Below are 22,529 nucleotides of genomic sequence, written 5' to 3' on the forward strand. Positions count from 1 at the left end.
TACTGTGGAGGCAATGTCTGGTAGAGGTATGGTTTTATTTACTGTAATCCCCTTATCATGCAGGGGGCCGCACCCCCTGCATCTGCCCTGACCATCTCCACAACCACACTCTCCATTGCTGCGTACAAGATTCGTTTTCAGCCGGCTGCATGGAGCATTTTTGCTGGTAATGTATCAGGAGGCATTATATTCTCCGTTTGTTCACTCAGTGTTGAGGACACCCTAACCTTGGGAGTGACTTTGACAGCTGTCAGTGTTCCTCAAAGCTGCCTGCACAGTAAATCTTAACATGCTTCACAAGCAAAAGGGAGGGTATTATTGTATGTGTGAGAAATAAGAGAAATATTTTCAAAAACACACACACACACACACATGCACGATAAATAAAATACTTTATTTTTGCAATTGAATTGTCTCACTTCTATCAGTCTTCCTTCCCTCTATTTTTTATAGTTCTTTGTATGTACAGTATATATACTGTATATATATGTGTGTGTGTGTGTGCGTGTGTGTGTATGTATATATATATCTATCTATATCTATATCTATATCTATATCTATATATATATATATATAGGCACACTGTACTATTGTACAACTTTTGTTAAAACCTTACTATTAACTTTAATTTCCAACTCCCAAACATGTTTAACATATTTACATATTTAATTGCAAATTGCAAAACATCAAACAAGGGGGTGTTTGTGTACCATGTGTTGAGGTCCTTCATGTGGCAGGGTTATAATGAAATAAATGTGAAAACACACAAGCTAATCTCAGTGGTACTTTCCTCGTCACCACCAACTGCTGAGCCCCTTTCCATCGTTCGTCACACCACCACGGCCCCCCTCCATGTTTCCAAATGATTTTGATCTCTGATATCCAGTTGGTGTCTGGACTCCCTCGTACTCTTGTAGCCTCTCAGCCGATCACAGTGCTGATACAGCACAGCCGTGATCAAACAATGTGCTGGCCCAAAAATATTTGTTGTGCAGGTGTCTTCTCTTTCCTGGAGAGTTTAGAGTTTCTCCTTGAATAGTATCACTTCTACTAGTGCTATGTTTTATTGTACTCTCACTGAATTCTGGTTGACAATGACAATGGAAGGCAAGTCAGAGAAGAGGAGCCCAGGTTCATTAGATATGCTGTAATGTGTTTTTACAATCCTGTGAGAATGATGTTGTGCATCGGCTAGTGGATCTCCGGGGGAATGTGTGCACGTGTTTGGTTATGTGTGTTTGCGGCAGATGGCTGTTATTTTTCATAGGATCATATTTTATCAGAGATAATACATGCGGCACTGGCTTCTCAATGATTATTATTATTTTTTCATATTTATCTCAATTGAAAGTTGTTTGCTGAGCTTTTCATCAACTTCAGCCACTCTTATGTTATTCTTCACCAGAATCATCTCAAACTCCTGCGAAAAAGCCGCTAATTTAAACAAAATAAATAGATAAAAACAATACTGTAAAGACACAAAAGGCAGCTTTTGATTGTACTACATTTATAATGGCTGTAATTGTACGTAAGGGTGAAGCGTAAGCAGAGACCAGATGGCACAGAGAGCATATTTTACAACCAAATGGCTTGTTTTGTCCTTGCTGACAAGGCACTTGCATTTTCTCTACTGTAATTTTACCCCTTTGGAGTCTTTAAACTTAATATTCTCTCTTCACAGGCATTATTCACCAAATGAAAGGAGACTATGAAACTGCACTTAAACTCCACAAAACACATCTGGCCATTGCTCAGGAGCTCAACGACTATGCCGCACAGGGGAGGGCTTATGGAAACATGGGTAATGCCTACAATGCCCTCGGAGTCTTTGACCATGCTGTTCGCTACCACCGCCAGGAACTGCAGATCTCCATGGAGGTCAATGACCGGGCCTCGCAAGCATCCACTCATGGAAATTTGGCTGTAGCGTACCAATCTTTGGGAGCACATGATCGGGCTTTGCAGCATTACCAGAACCATCTCAACATCGCTCGCGAGCTCCGAGACGTACAGAGTGAGGCGCGAGCCCTGGGTAACCTTGGAAACTTCCACTGCTCACGTGGCGAATTCCCTCAGGCCGTGCCCTATTATGAGCAGTACCTGCGCTTGTCCCCTGACCTCCAAGACATGGAAAGTGAAGGAAAAGTTTGTCACAATTTGGGCTATGCCCACTACTGCTTAGGCAACTTCCAGGATGCTGTCAAATACTACGAGCAGGACCTCGCTTTGGCCAAGGATCTTCATGACAAACTAAGTCAAGCCAAGGCATACTGTAATCTGGGTTTGGCCTTCAAGGCCCTGGGGGACTTTGCTAAGGCAGAGGAGTGTCAGAAATACCTGCTGTCGCTTGCTCAGTCCTTGAATAATTCACAAGCTCGCTTTAGAGCTCTTGGCAACCTGGGGGACATATTTGTCTGTAAAAAAGACGTGGCTGGAGCCATTCAGTTTTATGAGCAACAGTTGGCCTTAGCTCATCAGGTATTAAATAGAGACGCATTTTGTAAATTGTCAAATAATTCAGCAAATGCTTTCAGTGTAATTGTAATGGTTTTCATATGCTCTTTTTTTGTCCGGTTGCAGGTAAAGGAGCGCAGGATGGAGGCCTGCGCCTATGCTGCCCTCGGGGCCACCTACAGGCTTGTGCATAAATATGACAAGGCTCTGGGTTACCACACTCAAGAGCTGGAGGTCTACCAAGAACTTGCGGACATGTCCGGAGAGTGCAAAGCTCACGGTCACTTGGCAGCAGTCTACATGGCCTTGGGGAAGTACGCCATGGCCTTCAAGAGCTATGAGGAGCAGTTGGAACTGGGGCAGAGGTTGAAGGATCCTGTTGTGGAGGCACAGGTGTATGGAAATATGGGCATAACAAAAATGAATGTTGGCGTGATGGAGGAAGCTATAGGGTACCTGGAGCAACAGCTTGCTACTTTACAGCAACTGAGTGGTAATGAGGCCATCATGGACAGGGGCAGGGCCTACGGAAACCTCGGAGACTGTTATGAGGCTCTCGGTGACTTTGAGGAAGCCATCAAGTACTACGACCAGTATTTGGCAGTAGCTCAGAGTCTCAACCGTATGCAGGATCAGGAGAAGGCGTACAGAGGCTTGGGAAATGGACACAGGTGAGTCTGCTTCAATTAAAAAAGGTGTGGATCATTTCTTTTCATTTTGAGGATCAGGCTTCCATATAGTCCATAAATTAGTTGAACATCATCAAACAAATGGAAGTGTACATAACCTGGAACAAGTCAGTGTTTTATATTTACTCGAGATTTGCAAGGTATAGGTATGACTTAATAAGGTGCACTCACAAGATATGTTAAAAGGACACCCAATTTATATTTCACGTGTTAAAACATGAAAAAGCATGTTTTAACACGTGAAATATAAATGGTATCTGCAAGGTCTCAAAACAATTTAAATGTGTCCTATTTGCTGATGATACAACTTTCTACTGTTCTGGAATAAATCTGAAACAGCTCCTGACAACCGTAGAAAACGAATTAAACAATTATCAGGGGCAGTGTTTTTCTTGTATGTTATAATAAAAGTTCAAACTGGCGGAGAATGGGAGAGTGTGTGATCATCGGGGCAACTACCGTTGTTCGCTCTCAGAGATCCCTCCCGCCGATATTGAAGACAATTTTCCCTGCGTGCCGAGTCATTCCAATGCAACACAAAATTATATTCTGGAACAAAATAAACAAAAAAATCTGCAAACATACCTTTGAGGTATGTATCTGCTTTTGTTGTTGTTTCCGCTGTAGATAATTGTATTTACTGAATATATTGAAGAATTATAGGACTCATTGTTTGGATATTATTTATTTTAGAAAGCAAAGCTTTTGTGCTAGACGAGTGCCAGCTGTCTCAGCAGCTGATGTTATCTGCAAATTAAGAAGTTTTGACATCGCGTAGCTTACTGATTTCAAGTAATCTGACACCTGTGCTTTTTTTAACCTTTATCTGCCAAAGCTCACAACCAAGGAGTCTACAATGAAAATATATTTGCAAAAATGCTTGCTATTTTTTTTCTCACCTGGCAGATTGTTTTCTTCATTTGCGTTGTCAGCGACTCTGCAATCACACTTGGTGGTATCAGGAATGCGCGAGTTCAGAGGGAATGAATAATCATCACTCATAAATCCCTCTCATCTTCCACCAGTCTTCTGTCAAATACTTATAACACAACATTATTGACTCTGAAGATCTTAATTCTTGTACCTTCCCATACCCTTTGAATTGGCATTAAACAATTGCTGACATTCCTGAAACTGTGATAGCACAGTAAATGTTTGAAGCCTGTGGAAGCCAGCTAAAGGTTTAGAAGGGGATAAATACACTTCTGTCTACACACACTTAACACAATCCAGAGGGAAAACAGGCACACAACGGTAATCTTAATTCCATATCCAGTTATACAAATACCGCATTTCTCAAGATTTTTTTGTGTGAGGCAAGTGTCCCCAAAAGTAAAATACTCTATCGACACTTAATTTGATACACTTGAGTGTCTTCATATTGTACTATGTTTGTTATTGTGTATTGCATTCTTATAGTATGCATCTGCACCTTCCTATTGGTCTGTTTGTGTGCGCGAGGCTCTTTCTGACACTTTCTGTTTCTCTCGTTAGGGCAATGGGAAACCTCCAGCAGTCGCTGGTGTGCTTTGAGAAGCGGCTAGTGGTGGCTCATGAGCTGGGAGAGTGTGGAGTCAAGGCTCAGGCCTATGGTGAACTGGGCGCGCTGCACAGCCAGTTAGGCAATTATGAGCAGGCCATCTCTTGTCTGGAGCGTCAGCTGGTCATTGCTCGCGACACCCAAGATCGACTACTGGAGGGCGACGCCAGCTGTGGTCTAGGAGCCGTATACCAAGCGATGGGAGAATATGAGACAGCGCTGCGATGCCACCAGAGTGACCTTGAGATTGCGGAGGAAGCTGGAAGCACCACGCGCCAGGCTCGTGCCTATGGGAACCTGGGCCTTACATATGAGTCTCTGGGAAACTACGAGAGGGCGGTTGTGTTCCAAGAGCAGCATCTCAGTGTGGCAGCGCAGACTAATGACTTGGCTGCCAAGACGCTAGCCTATGGCAGCCTGGGGAGAACACACCACGCACTGCAGAACTATTCACAAGCTGTCATGTACCTGCAGGAAGGTGAGTGAGGCAGCGAGAACAGCACTGAGCATTGCCTTTGTTGCCTGAGCTGATGGGCTTAGAGTTTTGTGAATTCATGAATATGAAATTCACAGCCTATTTGCTGCTAAGCCTTTGCTACATTTTTATTAGGATGTGCACGTTTGTGTGGCTGTATATGTGTCTTTGTGCTTTTCTGATTATGAGCGCACGGGGGATTCAGGGTGCGTTTTATGCATCTGCCCCTGCCTCTCTTGTCGTATCGGTATTCCAGCGTTTGTGTCTGCGCAAACCTATGTGGATGCGTGCCAAAGCCTTTTTCCTGTTTACTGCCGATTGTTCTACCCACCTTTGTACTTTTCACAGAGAGTTCTTTGCAGCGAGTTGGTAAAAAATATTTTCCCACTGTGACACATTTCATGTGTCAGATTATAATGAAAAGAAAACTCCCAGTTTGGCCTCTCAAAAAATGATTATCTCAGTCAGTGCAGAGGTTGTAGCGCCCCATTTATGTGCGCTAAATATCCGCTTCTCTAGCTTTTGCACATGACTATTAAAAGACCTCTTGCTCAGGTACACCCACCGTTTTATGGGCCAAGCCCTGTTTGAATCCAAGAAAATTGCAGCTCCTATGTGGGGCAAGTCATAGCTCACCCTGCAGGGAGTGAATGCAAGGAAACCAGACTACATCTCCAGCAGCCAGAAATCGGCATTATTTGTATTATTTGGGTCTTAGCAACCCCACAGCCCCTCGGAGACCCTGCTTTTTGAAACTTAATGAAAACAAAAGCGACAGCCCGTTCTATCTCCACTCTGTCCTCCAGGTGCCCCCAATGCTGTCCTCGTATTGTTCCTCAGTCTGGCTGTGGAAACGAACTCTGCCTTCACTATACAGTACTTCATAGCCAATTATTTCTAGCCAACCTACCCTGACCACAAAGTCTGGGTTGTGCGTATGTGTGTTTACATACTAGTATTGCTAGTTTAAAGTTCTGCACTACAATGTACTTGTTAGTTTCCCCAAAAATATCAATTACAAGCAAAAAATATTAACTACAGCAAGCACTGTTTGTACAATGTAACGTCCCAAGTTAGTTTGTATACATAATCAGTGCCTGATACTGTATTCACTCACTGTTGCGGTCTTGTCAATCGAAGACATGCCGTTTGAGTTCAGCTCGGAAAACACCTGGTCTCATCTTTCGTGTCTTATATCTTATGAACAAAATGGACACATAACTCTAAAGCAATGAATTCATCAATCAGAGTTTCAGGCTCAGTTCCCCTTGGATCTATAGCCTCTTCAACACAGAGATGTCATAACATAGCTGCTTCAGAAACAACAGAATGTTCAGCTGTAGGCTGCCTTTGTCTTTTACACATTATCCATTCAGGACAACCGTCTGTGCTTTTCCACAGTGACTCAGCAACTGATGCGGAACAACGTCAATGACTCACTCCAGCCATGTGCTGCCATGTGCTGGAGTGAGTCGTGGCACAGTCTTTCCATGTTTCATTAATAGAACAACACATAATCAAACCGTAATGTGGCCCTATCGCACTAATTTTATTTTAAAGACAAGTGGAGCCTAAGTTCACCCAAATAATAGCCATAGCAGCCATGTAATTGTTTACTGCATGTAGTCCTTGTACATTTAAAACTGAAGTTTATGGATTCAAACTTCAGCATGGTCCCCAAGCACTGGTTCGTTTGGTACTGGGCCACACACATAGATTGAAAAACAATCATAGCTGCCATAGCTGTCCCAGCTGTCTTCGGGCGGTAGGCAGAGGTCACCCTGAATTGGTCGCCAGGTTACGAAAAATCTATCTTACCATGAACTGGTCCCTGGTGGCAAAAATATTGGGGACCACAATTCTACGAAATAATGCTGCCCCCACAGGCTTTTGTACCGCCGACATTTGTTGTGCACGCATGAAATTCCACGGCCTTTTCCCATGTAGTTGGAAATGATATTTGCACATAAAAGCTGTTTCGAAAGGCGGATGTGTGTGGTCCTTGGGGGCTGCAGAGATTCTCTCATCCATCTGTCAAGCCGCCTTTAACACGTTCTGTGGTTGCTCAATAGGGGTAGCCAGGCACAGCCACATCTTGGTGTCAGCCACTGCAACGTGACTGTGCCTGCGGGGCACACCGAAGGCTTGCTTGGTGACAGTGACAGACACTGAATGATACAGAGAAGGAGAACAGAGGGAACAAGAGCGTTTGGAAGGAAAGAGAGAGACTAGGAGTAAGAGAAAAGAAAGATGTCAGGCGGGCAGAGAGGCGAATCAGAGATGGGCATGAGTCATGATTCACATGTATTATTTGCCTGTCAAATGGAGACTAAAGAAAACGGAGTTGGTTGACATTCCGGCTTGATCATAAAATAACTATAACAGTGTGTGCTTGTGTGTGTGTGCGTGTGTGTGTGTGTGTGTGTGTGTGTGTGCATGTGCGTGTGTGTGTGTGTGTGTGTGTCTAGGCAGATGAAAGGCTCAGCGCTACAGTTGGGATGAATGAGGGGTGAGCCTGTCAGAGAATGAAGAGGATAATTTAGATCTGTTTCCTTTCTCTTGTTCCAGCGCTTAATGAGCCCTAAACAGTGCCGAGGCCCTGTGAGCACTGCCGCCCCAGTCGAGATGAAACAGGTAGAGGGGAGGCACAGAGATGAGAAAATGAGTCGTGGCAGTAGAGGGAAGGAAGAGCACAGCTGATGCATAGGAGAAAGAGGGCGGTCGAGGTTGTGTGGAAAGATAAGGAGAGTGGGGGTAGAGGCTTGTTGGTGGACTGAATCAGGCTTCAAAGGCTGCCGGCGAGCGTGGCCGTAGAGGAGCCATGAAGTCTACAGTTACGTGCTGTGTTGGTGAGGTTTGTGGAATAGTTTCAGGTCATGCTCTCTGTTCTTGGCTTATCTTCTCCGGCCACAGACGGTTTTCCAGTATTGCCGGGAAAACGCAGCACGAGTGTGGCTTGGCCCATTTTTTGCCAGCTCTGACCAAAAGCATGTCTAGACTATGCCATCGCATAAGCAAGCCGAAAGAATACACTTATAAGTGTGTTGAAGTGACTTCCCAAAAAGCAATAGCTTATTGCATTCTGCTGACTGTGTGCCATACATTTAACACCTTGGTGTGATGTGTGGCCCAACAAACCTCCTTCCACCTGGCGTCATTGTTCTCTGTGTGATAGCATTTTCTCCTAAGTAATTGGGCAGACGGCGGCCCGGTAGTCCAGTGGTTAGCACGTCGGCTTCACAGTGCAGAGGTACCGGGTTCGATTCCAGCTCCGGCCTCCCTGTGTGGAGTTTGCATGTTCTCCCCGGGCCTGCGTGGGTTTTCTCCGGGTACTCCGGTTTCCTCCCACATTCCAAAAACATGCGTGGCAGGCTGATTGAACACTCTAAATTGTCCCTAGGTGTGAGTGTGAGCGTGGATGGTTGTTCGTCTCTGTGTGCCCTGCGTTTGGATGGCGACCGATTCAGGGTGTCCCCCGCCTACTGCCCGGAGACAGCTGGGATAGGCTCCAGCACCCCCCGCGACCTTAGTGAGGATCAAGCGGTTCGGAAGATGAATGAATGAATAATTGGGCAGAACCAGGTATCCGGCAGGCAGGCTAAGGACACATGCAAAGATGTGACATACACATCACTGCTTGAGCTACAGGAAGTGAAAGGCAAACTGCAGGCTTGCGGGTGATTTGCCATAGTTACTGATGACGCATAGTCACCTTGCACGCTGAGCACATACTCCATTTATTTGCGTGTATGCTGATGGCTGTCAGCTTCATGAGCTCTTGCAGTCGAACAAAATATCACAAAGTACTTATATAGTACCCCTTTACGATAAGTGGGTCCTTATAAAAGAGTACGAAATCGGCACTGAGCATTTTTTTTTATCAGTTAAGACTTAATATAAACTGCTATAATTCATTAATAAATAAAAGTGTGACCCACAACTTCCAAAATTACAAGTTTTGCTTGAGTTCCACTGTTTTTATCTGTTGATTGCTATGAATGGTGGTCGTAAATTCTGAGGATTACGATGTCTTTAACTTTACAGTACTAGCATAGATAGCGATAGTTTGTTTCCCTAATAGATTAAATCTTCGTATTAGCTGTTTTTTTAAATCAAACATTATGTTTGAGGAACACCAATTGTGAAATGGTATACTTTGCTCAGGGTCCATTATTAGATATTGATGGTTTGTAAACATTTGTTGATGTGATCATGAAGCGATGTGCTTTGTTGTTTAAGCATTAGGTGTGTGTTTGTGTTTGCTGAGTCAGTTGATCCTGTGCATTGATTGGTGGACAGCCTTCCTCTGTCAATGTGTGCCTTTGAATGTTCTTGTCCCACTGTGAGTTGCAGCTTAGAAACGAGGCCAAATACTTCAACCTGTTCACGTGCTGAACATCAGCGCCACGCCACGCTCACATCTGTTCTTTCGAACGAACACGCCTGTTCGGAATAATTTTTACCTGCCTCCTCTGACGCTTGTCCTCTCACGCTTCCTTCCTTCTTTGGCAGGCTTGCGGCTTGCAGAGCAGTTAGCTCGGCGTGAAGAGGAGGCAAAGATCCGCCATCGTCTGGGGCTGTCTCTTTGGGCCAGTGGGAATCTGGAGGAAGCCCAACATCAGGTGATTTAACGAATGGTTATTCCTTCAACTACCCTGTATCTGAACCATCATCCCCTTATGCACCATATGCACCTTAGACTCTGCGAATCATACAGTAGCATTTCAAACAAGCGCTTTGGACCGCAATACTGGGTCAATTTTTATGTGGCAAAACACAGAGCTGCCAATTGTTACGGAATCACTGAGAGAATGCAAACATGTTCCGCCTGTCACACATTCAGATTATTAGGAGTATTAAAAAAGAAATCATTAGAGTGGCCACGCTGCTGTTGCTTGCCGCCGTTCCCTCTGTGCGGGCTCCCGGGAGGTGGGAAGAGCGGCCCACATCACACATACACGCATCAGACCTACACTCCGCTGTTAAACCCACTGCCCACCTGCCAGGCATGAAATATACATTTAACATCTCTTGCTGCAGTCTGTCCACATGCTACGGTTCTATTTTATTGATTTTTTTTTCCATAAGTGACTACGGGGATGTTGTTGAGCTGCTTTCATGTTCAAAATCAGTTTTGTCCAAATCTTATTTCTCATAATACCTAAAAATATGCACATGTATGTATCCCAAGATGTGTTTTACATTCTGCAGTGTGACTGTTTTCGATTTTCTCCAAAACCAAAGCGAGCTAGTGACAACAGGATCCGTGTTCTTGATTCATTCAGGCCATTTTTTTTTTCAACTACAGCAAACGTTATCCTAACTACAGATTTCCTTTCACATGTTTGCTTCACAATTGAAAAGTGACCTTTAACTACAGCCTGGTCGATAGAGTGCTTTGCCCAAGTTTACTCATACAACAAGCAGGTGCAACATGATTGGACAAACTGTCATCTTTTGCTAACCAATTATATTGTAATTGTGGATACGTGCCAGATTTTTCCTCAAAGAATCTAGTCCAACAAAACAAATGTATGCTATTATGCTCCCTTCCAAAAGTATTAGTTTAACTTTTGTTTCCTTTTACAGAAGTAGTAACATGAATAGCAATTCCAATATATTTACTATTGACTGAAAATGTTGGGTTTGAAATCAAAAGATAAATCTGGTACATGACTGCAACATTGCAGCATTTATTTCCAGGTATTCACATCTGGATCGGATGACACAATTTTGAATATATCACGTTTTGTTTGAACCTACTCTTTTATTTCTTAAGCAAACATATTAGAACATGAACATGCATTTTTATATGCATCTGTCCCATTACATTGTTTATTCATAGAGTAAATTGCACAGAGTGTCTATGCTCAGTTACATACTTGAATTTAGCCTGTGAAGATATTATTTTAATCATCATGAAAGCCAGAGAGCTGTGTATGGAAAATAAACAGTTGTGAAGCTGAGAGATCATCCAAAACCAATCAGAACCATTTCACTAGCATTGGCCATGGCCACTACAACAATGCAATGCAATTGGAATGTTCTGGAGAAGAAAACGACAACTGGAGTAGCCAGTAACACAGCTTGAGCAGGCGCTCATCCTCACATATCCGACCTGTATTTCATCAAATGCCCACAATGCATTCCGCACAGATGGGCCAAAGCGACAATGACTAACAAAAGTCTGTGCAAAGTCATTCAGAGGAACAGTGTCACTTTTATGTTTGACTTTCTTTTAATCCCACTTGAAACATGAAGCTCTAAAGTGGGCATTTGTTCCTCGTGACATATATATATATATATATTTATTTATTTTTTTTGCGTCTGTAACTCGACGTTGTGCTTTGTGCACATGCGTGTCATATCACGGACACGTTATGTTCACATTAGTAGTCACTTTTTTTTTGTAATGTGAACAAGTACATAAAAAGATCAGATCTAGTCATGCAGCGTTAACCTGGCCTTGGAGTCATGTGCATGCATTGTATTTGAATAGTCTTCAAGGTTTAAACAAATATTTGGTGTTCGGCAAGAAAATGAATCTAACAATTGACTCAAACCATGGGAATCAGGAGTCTCTCGAGTATCAAATGTCTCTCATCCATATACTGCCACATCAGATCTGATTTCTTCTTCATAGTCAGGTAAATTAGCGCGTGGGTTTAAATTTGGAATAGCTTTGTATTGGCCTCAAAAAGGGTGTTGATCAAAGTCATCGTATGCAATTAATTTTGCCGTATGCAGCAGCAAGGATAACGTTTCCAAGTCGAAGTTGTCTTCTAATTTGGATTCGGTGATTGTTCTTGAATGTGTTAGCCTCGATAAATCCCATGACCCTGACTTATAATTGATATTCATATAGCATATGTGAAGAATGAAAGCACTTGACCTCACATTCTTCATCCTATATGTAAAATCATAGGTGTGGACTTGTTGTTCACTGTGACACCCGGATTAAACTGTGATCATTTTAATCAGTACAACAATACTACTCTGACAACCACTTAACATCCATGTGTTAGAAGAGCAATGAAAATCAATAAATTGACGGTTACTTAAATTTCAGTGCTTTTCTGCAGATGAAACATTTTGCTTCCCGTTGATGTTATTTGTCTGAGAGGGACGTTTCCCGGGGGCAGGAGGTCATTTACAGAAATGACAAGAAGAGCGTGTGCATCCAACTCGCATCATTGATTCCGTATGTCACTGACATTTACATCACATGTCCAAAATAGCCACGTTGGAGTCGGTGACATTTTGGGTTTGCGTCCTTGTTGTCTGGACCACAGCCCGATAGTTCACCATAGACAAAACACATCTGGAATTGGCAGCCGCGATGTTTTGAGAAATGAGTTTCATTTTTAAAGGGGTGTCTGCAAAATCTTAAAAATGGAACTAGCACTGCAGTCATCGGCCCAGAGCCATATCAGCAGAATCACCAAGGGACTCACCGCTTCTTCTAGCACTAACGCAGCAGAGCGAATAGATTCTCAACTGATCTCTACTCCCCACTCCATCTGAGAGACTTTGCAGCATGACCTTGGGATATTCCAGATGAGCCACATTCTTTACATGTGTGCTAATAAGAATGTATCTCTCTCTCTCTCTCTCTCTCTCTCTCTCTCTCTCTCTCTCTCTCTATCCTCCCCCTCCCTCTCAAATTAAAACACTGTTGATACAAATGATTTCACCTTGAGCTGCAACCCTTTATTTACTGCAGTTGTTTGTCTTGTGTGACTGTGATCAAGCAGTGTGAGAAGAGTGCTTTAAAAGCCTTCGTGTCGGTGGGGACTCCTGGAGAGTGGCTCTGTAGCGCTCTCAGTCATCCTCCAGCATGACCATTGGCGCAGGAATAGGAAATCAATAAAGGCTTCAATGAATCGGCACTCCTAGCCAGCTTTGTTGGGCAAGGTGCAATAGTCCCCAGCACAATGCCTTTCCATCATCTCTCTGTTCTTCTAAATACAGCATTTGACACCAAATAAAGTCATCTAGTAACCACAGGGATACCAAGCAGTGTGTGGATCCTGCTCACCTTAAAAGGCCAAGATAATAGTTTGTCCTCTTCCTTGTCAATTCAAATCAGAACTGCGGAGATGCTCACTTGAGTTGCATGGCAATTCATCAACAAATTCAAGTGGCGTCCTTGTTTTAGAAAGCTGGAGAGCATGCCAGATCGAGTAGGTGTGATGCTACCACCTAGTGGAAGAATACTTTTTTTAATCAGTTCACATGTTTTTATTAACACACTGTTATGGTCGACAGAAACTTACTGCTCCCACATTTCATGATTCCTCTGGCAGCTTGGCAGTGCTGAAAATGTCTGAATTAGGAACTAGCAAATAATTCTGATAAAAAGATCTTCGTGCCCCTCTGCAGTCTTACCATCTTTTTAAATGATGTATCATCATTTTAGTATGCTCATATTTGTATAGAAATGTACAGTTTAAAATGGACCTCGAAAGTTCATTTTACCTTGGATAAGCCGTGAGCCCTGAAACTTGATCAAAACATGGGTAAATTACACACCAAGGTGAAAACACACTCAGTGACTCACAACCAGTTTTAGTTCATGTGATTTGATAGCTCATGCAATGGAATGTGGATTACAGTTATTGCTATCGTTGTTTCAGCTTTACAGGGCATCTGCACTATTCGAGACTATCAGACATGAAGCACAGCACAGCACAGACTACAAACTTTCCCTGTTTGACCTGCAAACTTCTTGCTACCAGGCTCTCCAAAGGGTCCTTGTGAGCCTAGGTACGTTTCCTCCCAACTTTGAATTCCTGTCAATAATTTAAGACTGCAATGTTTTCGATGTATTTTTTTCTGAGTACCAATGTCTGCGCACTACAGGCCACCATGATGAGGCTCTGGCTGTGGCCGAGCGAGGACGTACACGAGCTTTCGCTGACCTTTTGGTAGAAAGGCAGACGGGTCAACAGGACTCCGATCCCTACACCCCAGTAACAGTGGAGCACATTTTGGACACCGTCAACAGTCAGAGGGCATTGGTACTTTATTTTTCCATGGCTGCTGGTTACCTGTACAGCTGGCTACTAGCCCCAGGAGCAGGTAAGAACTGACTTGGCTTTGGAGTATGTTTGCTCGACGTCTATTCAGTCTATTTTTTAACCCTTTGAGGGACAGCAGTTGCTACAGTGGACGGCTTATCATGTTATCAGGTGACAGGTTGCATGAAAGGGTTAACGGCCACATTTCGCAACTGGTTTATATTTGCATTGATCCTGGCAATATACCATTTATTTTTTGATAATATTCAATCTCAGGTGAGATGTGTTCACCATGCACAAAATGGAGAAATCAGTTGGACCAAAAGTACCGGTAACTCAAGTTTGAAATCAAGTGGTTTATTTGCCCTTTCTAATTTTCTAGTGTTATTTTGAGCAATGGGTTAGTGGAGGCCAATCTTCACACCATGCAACAGCACCACCTGCCACTTCACTGTTGGGATTTGCCTCCCCACCCCTCAGGGCTTCTGCCTGTGAACCATGCTAATTGTTAGCGACAGAGCCAAACAACACTGGCAATATCTTCCCACCTGACAAAAGCTAAACACATCTCTGTTGAATCTATTTTCATCTCTTGGTTGTTGTTTTTTTCCTCACCCTGCTTTTCGTTCCCTCAGTTTTTGAACACTTTTTTCTGCAATGCATTCTCATCTCTTGTCGACTACCGGGTCACACCGACTCAGGCAGTGGCACTAAGATGTCTGATCTTTTATGAGTCGTGAAATTCCAGCGTCTTAAGCGGTCCCATTTTCTATGAGCATAATTAGTGCATGTCACATTCAGCTCTTTGCTACTGATCCTTGGTGCAAAAAGGGGGAAATAAAAGCCGTGACCCGTGTCCCATTCCACCAAGCTTTAACATTTGATCAAATCCAGCTCAGAGGCAACCCGATGAATTTTGAACCATAGCATTATTGATACAAATGAAGGTAACGCTTCAGGGACAACAGAGATCACCAAAGCACATTATGCTGCCCCAAGTTAATAGGGAACCACTTGCTCGTTAATCGGCTGTCTGTTCACTTCCTGGCATTCCCTGGTAACCAGCTGGTACACAAACATGGCGCTATCTGAAGGGGCTGCACTCACAAAAAAGGGTTACAAATGTTGTAATTACGCTGTAAATCACATCATCATAGCCTGAATGGACATGTAAATGAAAGTGTACTAGTGTCATGTGAAACGAAACACCCGCATTGACAAAAAAACGGCTTTGTACTCCAGTTCCCATCGTGTGCTGCTCCACCCTACATTACTCCTCAAAAGATAGGAAGAGCTGTCACAGTGTGGGCCAGATGGCAAAGACAGCTTACACTTATATTTTATTGAATGGAATGTGTTTTATTCATTTATCTCCGCAGATGCCCTACTGCACATATTTGCTGCAGATTCAATTTTTCTTTGTTTTATGAGAAAAAAATATTTGAGGGTTGAACGTTGGTTGAATCTATTTATTTTCTTGGTATTAGCCAATGAACTTTTCAAAAATGAGGACTGTTTTGCATAGCAAATGTCCAGGGTTATTTATTATTATCATTATTATTATTATTATTATTATTATTATTATGTTTTAACATGAATACATTTACTGGTTCATTAATTGATTATTCACCATTGATGGCTCGAGCGGATTTGGAGTAGATTTCCTAAACCCTGCGTTTGTTGGCAACCACAGCTTCCGCTATTTGCAAATTTGTTTTGTTGCTATTAAAGGGTAACTCTCTGTCTAACACTAACTCTCAGTTTGTGGTTGGTGAAAGCGACAGCTTTTATGTACCTACATAAAATGTTGTTTCCATAGGCATCTTGAAGTTCCATGAGGTGTACTTGGGTGAAGGCATATCAGACATAGGGTCTGACTTCCAGGAGGGAGGTGGCGGTGGTGGAGGCGTGGTCAGTGCCTCATCATTGGAGCAGCACATTGCCAGTGCACGAGAGGCCCTTGGAGTTGAATCATACTACAGCAGGTGAGCTTACTTTAAGGTCATTGACAGATATTGTCATCAAATGTATCGTATAAAAACTGTACAATTCAACAAGAGGATTTCCTCCATTGAGTTATAGGAAATGTGTGGGGTGTGGAAAGTGTGTTATTCCACCCCATTGCTCACTGCGATTAGACGTCTCCACTCCTAGCTTTGGTCGAATACCGTCTTTCGAGTGAGATGGAATGATGGCTCTTTCATTGGCCACTCTCTTCACAACACACAACACAGCGAAGCCGACACATTTACAAAGAAGAAGAATTCTCAAAAGGAAAAGCAAAAATCAATAAGGCAGTCAAAGCCCAAACAGACAACAGGGTTTTCTTGCAAGGAGTGTGGTAAATGTGGCAAGGTACAGTCACTATAGAGTGTAGTTTTGACCTCTTCGATCCATGGGTCTGTACTGCTTTTGACTTAAGTCACATTTCCTGCAATTGCTGTTTGAACTGCACTGACCAGGTGGCCTGCCTGACACCTGCCTCTCCACTCAACAACAGGCTGGGGGCCTCCTCCCCCATTACCAGCTCATTTATCCCTCCGATGGGAAGCAATCCCAACATGCGCTTGAATGGGCACAATATGGCAACACTTTTGAGCCCATTCATCCTCCATGGTAGAGCAAAAGATCAGCAGCGCCCTCAGTGAAACCACATCATGAATGGGATGAAGACTTGATAGAGGATGTGTGCAAAAGTGTATTGAGAGGAAAGGATGTTGCTGAAAACACACTTGTTATTCATATGTTGGAATATGTAAACTCACGTGCCGAAACTCCTGAACATTCTGATATTCAATACAAGAGCTGTTTCAAAACCCATCCCATGGAATTATAAAATTGATCTGTTTTGAGGCGGCTTGGTGGACGTCTGGTGAAGATGTCGGCCTCAGGGTGCAGAAGGTGATGGGTTCAATTCCAGGCCCTGGCATCCCTGTGTGGTGTTTGCATGTTCTCCCTATGCCTGCATGGGTTTTCTCTGGGTACTCCGGTTTCCACACGGTAGCTTAATTTTATACTCTAAATTGTACCGAGTTGTGATTGTGAGCGTGAATGGTTGTTTGTCTATGTGTGCCCTGTGATTGGCTGGAAACCAGTTCAGGGTGTTCCGCGCCTACTGTTCAAAGACAGCTGCATGGGATAGGCTCCAGCACACCCTCAACCCTTGTAAATTTGAAATGGATGGATGGATTATTTTGATTGACACCGTCAGAAAGGTACTCATTTCATACTTATTGTGGTTGCAGTGCTGTAAATCTGTTTTGCACAATACTGCAAGCTATTTCTAATATGTTTGCCATATTTTTCCTGATAGTTCACAATATTTAGACAAATCCTACACAATACTACAATATAAAGTTATATATGCTATACTGTTCAAGGAATATTTGCCTCACAGTGTCAAGCAAATCCCAACATTATTATATTTGTAAAAACCAAAATCAATAAAACTAGGTTAGGCCTCTAAATGTGTGTCGGTGGTATTTGGTTTTGCAGTATGAGCAGCTCATGTAGGTAAATCTCATGTCATATCATAATTATTCTGAGATACAGTCATAGGAGTAAAATGATATAGAGTCACACAGGGATGTTTTTTTTTTCAGATGGCCATAATTAATGGCGAGATAGCGGGTGGGGGGTGGTTGACTCACTGGCTGGATCAACATCATCAGCATTGTTATGAACGTACACCCCAGCAGGGTTTTTGCACGAAGCCAAGTGAATTTAGGCCATCTACTGTATGTGTGGGGTGAACTGTCCACATTTTTACGGCATATAAGAATAATTTTTTTCAAATATCCACAGCGGAACAATGCATGTCTTTATCCTGTCTACTTAGCGGAAGTACGGTTCTTTTGCCAAGACTGCAGTGACAAGGACTGTTTCATGTCTCTTTTGTTTTTGTTTTTTAGAGGGTGTTCAAGCAGCGAAACGGAGAGTGAAGCAGGAGATTTATTGGACCAACAATTTGAGGAGTTAAACAACAAGCTTAACTCCGTCACTGATCCTACAGGCTTCTTGCGCATGGTGTCCAGAAACAATCTTTTCAACAGGTAGGAGAATGTTGCAAACATATTTGGACATGTGTGCCATTGAGAGTACTGTAGATGGAAAGTCAGCAGACTTCAACCGAGTAAAGAAAAGAGGAATGCTGCTTTAGTTCAGAATTCACTGATTCATCTGTGGAAGGAGTCATTTCTTATTTGTTCAGTTTATGCGGAGGCAGCATGCGAATCCCTTCATTAAATAGACTGAGTAGAGCCAAACCTCTAAAGCTTCTATCATCTGTCTGTTCTGATCGGTTGGGTCCGTGTGCCTATATACTGCGCATGCCAGATATTGACACCAGTGTGTCTACGTATTTAACTGCCCTCTCTGTATTTTGGTACACATTTTTGAATGTGTAGATTCCACTGTGTTCACTGTATGGTAGTTTGCTCAAAGCATTGTTTTATCGATGCTAAGCAAGGCACTCATTCACACTGGTGCTGAATAGTAGTGTACGCTAACATATTATGGACATGAGTGAATGTGTGTCTGACTGGGTCAGATTTCCCTGTCCTCGTACTCTATTGAGCTTTTCTTTGATGAGAGGATAATTCCATCTTTAATTGAGTCTTGGTGCTCATTAAGCCCCTTTAATGGGCTCCCAGTAATAATCCACTCATTCTTGGGTGCTTCAAAAAAAAATAAAAGCCAGGGAATATGAAGACCCTTGTGCTGTGGAGCCTAAAATTGTTCTCAGCAAAAGACAAAGAGCCCTTCTCTGGGTCATTATGAACTGCACGTGCACTCCTTTTGTTGGAATGAAGGCTATCGACAGACAACATTAACCCATAATTCAGAGAAAGGTTTATAAATTATTTTAGTCAGAGCCAATCAAATGTGTAAATACCTTCGGAACTAACTCCTGACAGGCATTGATATATAGGATGGGAAAAGCTGTCTTCTCCCCAATAGGGTTAGTGTATTATTATACAATGTTCTTATTTTTTGAGGGGGCGGGGGGCACTTAATAGACCACATGTCATAAAAACGAAAAGAGACCATTTGATATCCCAAGGAGCTCTTAACATCTTATCAAATCAAACAGGAATGTGAAATGTCAAATTGAATCCGGAATTGAGCTTGCTCACTGGTCTTTGAGATGAGAAATTAATTATGCAAAAAAAAAAAAAGTGTTGTTGATTTGGGTCGTTACAAATGCTTACTTTGGGTGCTAGTTTACTTTTATGATTTTTTTTAAGCTCCAGTTTCACTTTTTTAAAGATGTTTTTTCCCCAAATTAGGTACCCTTACAAGTAAGCCATCCTCAGCATGCTCTGTCTTTTCTCTTCACTGTTTCTCTCACACTTGACACACATCTTCTCAGATTATCCCTTTCCTCTTCTCTCATTCTTCCATCCTGTCAGCCTAACAAACGATTGTTTGCTTTCCATCGAGCCTTTTGCCCAGGGCTGAAAGAGTGAGTGAGTGAGTGAGTGAGTGAGTGAGTGAGTGAGTGAGTGAGTGAGTGAGTGAGTGAGTGAGTGAGTGAGTGAGTGAGTGAGTGATGCCTTTGGGAAACTACAGTGGCTCCAGGCTCCCAGAACGGCTGACTCGATGATTTTTGGCTGGACCTTGGAAGAAAGAGCAGATGGAGGCTTGTGACAAGTGTGGCAATAAAACTTGGCCCTGTGCTCCTGCTGCACCAAAGGCTTTTTCCCCCTATGGCCATCATTAGCAACTTCCCGGTGTGTTGAGTTTTCTTGATGACACGGGGAGCCGAAGTAAAACACACCTTCTGTGAAAATTAATCGAATTAGTCATTGGTCGAGCTATGCTGCTCTGCTTTTGGAGACTATTTTCAATGGACAAATGTGAGGACAGTCTACTCTTCCTCCAAAAAAAAAAATCACCGCGAGTGGAATGTAAAGGAAGAACACTGTTGCAGACTACCAAAGCGCAATCCTGCCACCTTGTGGATTTGAATATATTTCGGGAACAGTGTGTTGTGCAACTCTTGACACACAAAAACACAAAAATCCCCATAAACTGCAGTGGAAGCCATATCTCGACACAGCAAATGGTGCTGAGGCATATGGCTGCTGTCAGTGGGGAAGACACGTCAATTGACAACTGTATAAAATATTAAAGAATGCAGATATACAACATTCATAGTTTTCTTGTTCTTCGTGCGGCTGCGTCATATGCTGTCATTTATTTTTACTGTATATGGAATAATCTTTGCTCAAATGGATGCATTTTTAATTTAAATGCACTGTTTAATTCAGTTGACTTAATGCAGTATAGACTTAGATTTGCTTTATTGTCATTCCATCAACGTTATCAGTTCACATTTAAAACTAAATTTCGATGCTTGAGCTCACAGTATCTTTTGTCTTAAAATTGTGAAAATTACAAGAACAAGGTCACCTAGTGATTAAATATTAGGTAATTAAGTTACTTAACATAATTGGATACACAGCAAGAATGATAATGTATAATCTGACATGTTGTGCTTTGGTAGGAGCTGCCAGAGCATGACCAGCCTGTTCAGTAACACCATGTCACCTGCCAAAGACGGCTGTTCTTCCCTGCCTCATCGCGCCAGCAACCTGGGGAAACCTCCTCTCAGAGCACTTTATGATTTGCTCATTGCACCTATGGAAGGGGTGAGTGTTACCTTTCTGCGTTTAGGAGCTCTGAGGCATGGAGGAGCCAACACACATCCAATATTTATTTTTCTAACTGCCGATCTGTACGCTTATCATTTTGTCCAATAGGGTTTGATGCACTCCAGTGGTCCGGTGGGCAGACACAGACAACTTGTCATGGTGCTAGAGGGAGAACTTTATCTTATCCCCTTTGCTCTGCTAAAAGGAAGTTCATCCAATGAGTATCTATATGAGCGTTTTAGCCTCATTGCTGTTCCCTCAATCCAAGGCCTCGGTTCCTGTGCAAAGGTTTTGCTTTTTATCCAGAAAGTCACAATTGACATTCATTGTCTGCATTTAATGGCATATGCCATTGTCCGAAAAACTAAGAAGTCAACCTTTTTGTCATTTCCTCACTTTAGGTTCACTACCGACGTCCTGGACCAGCTTCTTGTGGTGGGGTGTCAATGGCAGCTGTGGTGGGAAACCCTCGGTTGCCATCACCGGTGATGGACCGCTGGCTGTGGGGACCAATGCCCTCTGCAGAAGAGGAAGCTCTCATGGTAGCTGAGCTGTTAGGATGCCATCCACTTTCTGGCACTGCAGCGACAAAAGAGAGAGTCATGAGTGCTCTCACACAGGCGGAGTGTGCCCACTTTGCTACTCACATATCATGGAAATTGGCTGCTCTGGTGCTCACCCCAAACCCAGAAAACGCGCCCGGTGCAGCAAGCGCTAACGTGGGAGGGGGAACTATCGGCAGAGGTACTGGGATAAGGAGAGGAAGCAGCGGTCGAGGCAGGAAGGGATCAGTTGGAAGTGGCTACACCAACCCAGAGTCTCACCACACACAAGATGACAGCAGTGATGTGGACAGTATTTGTGACAGTCCACCCTTACAGGAGTTTCTCTTGACAGCTGCGGATATATTGGACCTTAGGCTACCTGTCAAGCTGGTGGTTCTTGGGTAGGTGAAGTACTCAGCGCAAGAAATGTAAATAGTGATAGTCTACAGTAATCCCCCGTTTTTTGTGGTTAATGGGGACCGGATCCCCCCCCCCCCCAGCCCAGGTTTTTAAATCAACAATAAAAAGATACACCTTTATTTATATCGCGTTTTCACAACAGCTGCATATGTGACTCAGCGCTTCACAGAACAGTTAACATAAAATAAAATAAAATAAACACGATGACATTCATCTTGTCATCTTAATAGGTTTAAGGTTTATTTTTTATCAGACGATGGTCTTTTTTTTTGTCGTTTTTTTGCCTGAGCTGTCGTCACTTCTTCCTTGTGACCTGTCTAAAAAATGAGGTGACCGGTGGGGAAACCTTCAAAATAAGGCTCCCCGCAACACGCCGCCACCGCCATTGAAGCCATGTGTCCCTGTTGATGGTGCCATCTCCGTGGAGGGATGAACATGCTCCCACATACCCATTGCTTCGGTGGCGGCAAGGGGTTAGAGCGCATTTAAACAAAAAAAAGTTATCATGAACACAACACTAAGCTACAGTATGCGAGACAAGGGAAAGGACGCAAAACACTTAAGCTGCAAAACTTGAAACGCAAAGTGGCGAGGCATCACTATAAATTGTTTTAAGATGAAAATATGGTAATTGACCTTGCCTAACATCGAAAAGGACATTGTATTCCATTATAGAGAGTTAAAAGAAATGGTTCAAGTTCTTCTATTGCTTTTTAATCCAACTTCTCTT

The 22,529-nt window shown here is 43.0% G+C and overlaps 1 protein-coding gene across 2 annotated transcripts in view; it reads left to right on the forward strand.

Moving 5' to 3' along the window:
• Positions 1 to 22,529, forward strand: part of LOC147205020 (tetratricopeptide repeat protein 28-like) — a 124,412-nt gene that overhangs the window by 96,100 nt on the left and 5,783 nt on the right. For both annotated transcript variants that reach the window (XM_086111746.1, XM_086111747.1), the window contains exons 6-16: positions 1,682 to 2,478; positions 2,581 to 3,125; positions 4,638 to 5,161; positions 9,671 to 9,780; positions 13,795 to 13,924; positions 14,021 to 14,239; positions 15,998 to 16,163; positions 18,090 to 18,230; positions 20,687 to 20,831; positions 20,943 to 21,122; positions 21,236 to 21,780. In XM_086111746.1, coding sequence (XP_085967872.1) covers positions 1,682 to 2,478; positions 2,581 to 3,125; positions 4,638 to 5,161; positions 9,671 to 9,780; positions 13,795 to 13,924; positions 14,021 to 14,239; positions 15,998 to 16,163; positions 18,090 to 18,230; positions 20,687 to 20,831; positions 20,943 to 21,122; positions 21,236 to 21,780 — 3,502 coding nt within the window. The remainder of the gene's footprint in view (positions 1 to 1,681; positions 2,479 to 2,580; positions 3,126 to 4,637; positions 5,162 to 9,670; positions 9,781 to 13,794; positions 13,925 to 14,020; positions 14,240 to 15,997; positions 16,164 to 18,089; positions 18,231 to 20,686; positions 20,832 to 20,942; positions 21,123 to 21,235; positions 21,781 to 22,529) is intronic.

This window comes from Hippocampus guttulatus, chromosome 5, assembly GCF_054856545.1.
Source record: "Hippocampus guttulatus isolate MCC_2025c chromosome 5, RoL_Hgut_1.0, whole genome shotgun sequence".
In the NCBI taxonomy this organism is placed as follows: domain Eukaryota; kingdom Metazoa; phylum Chordata; class Actinopteri; order Syngnathiformes; family Syngnathidae; genus Hippocampus; species Hippocampus guttulatus.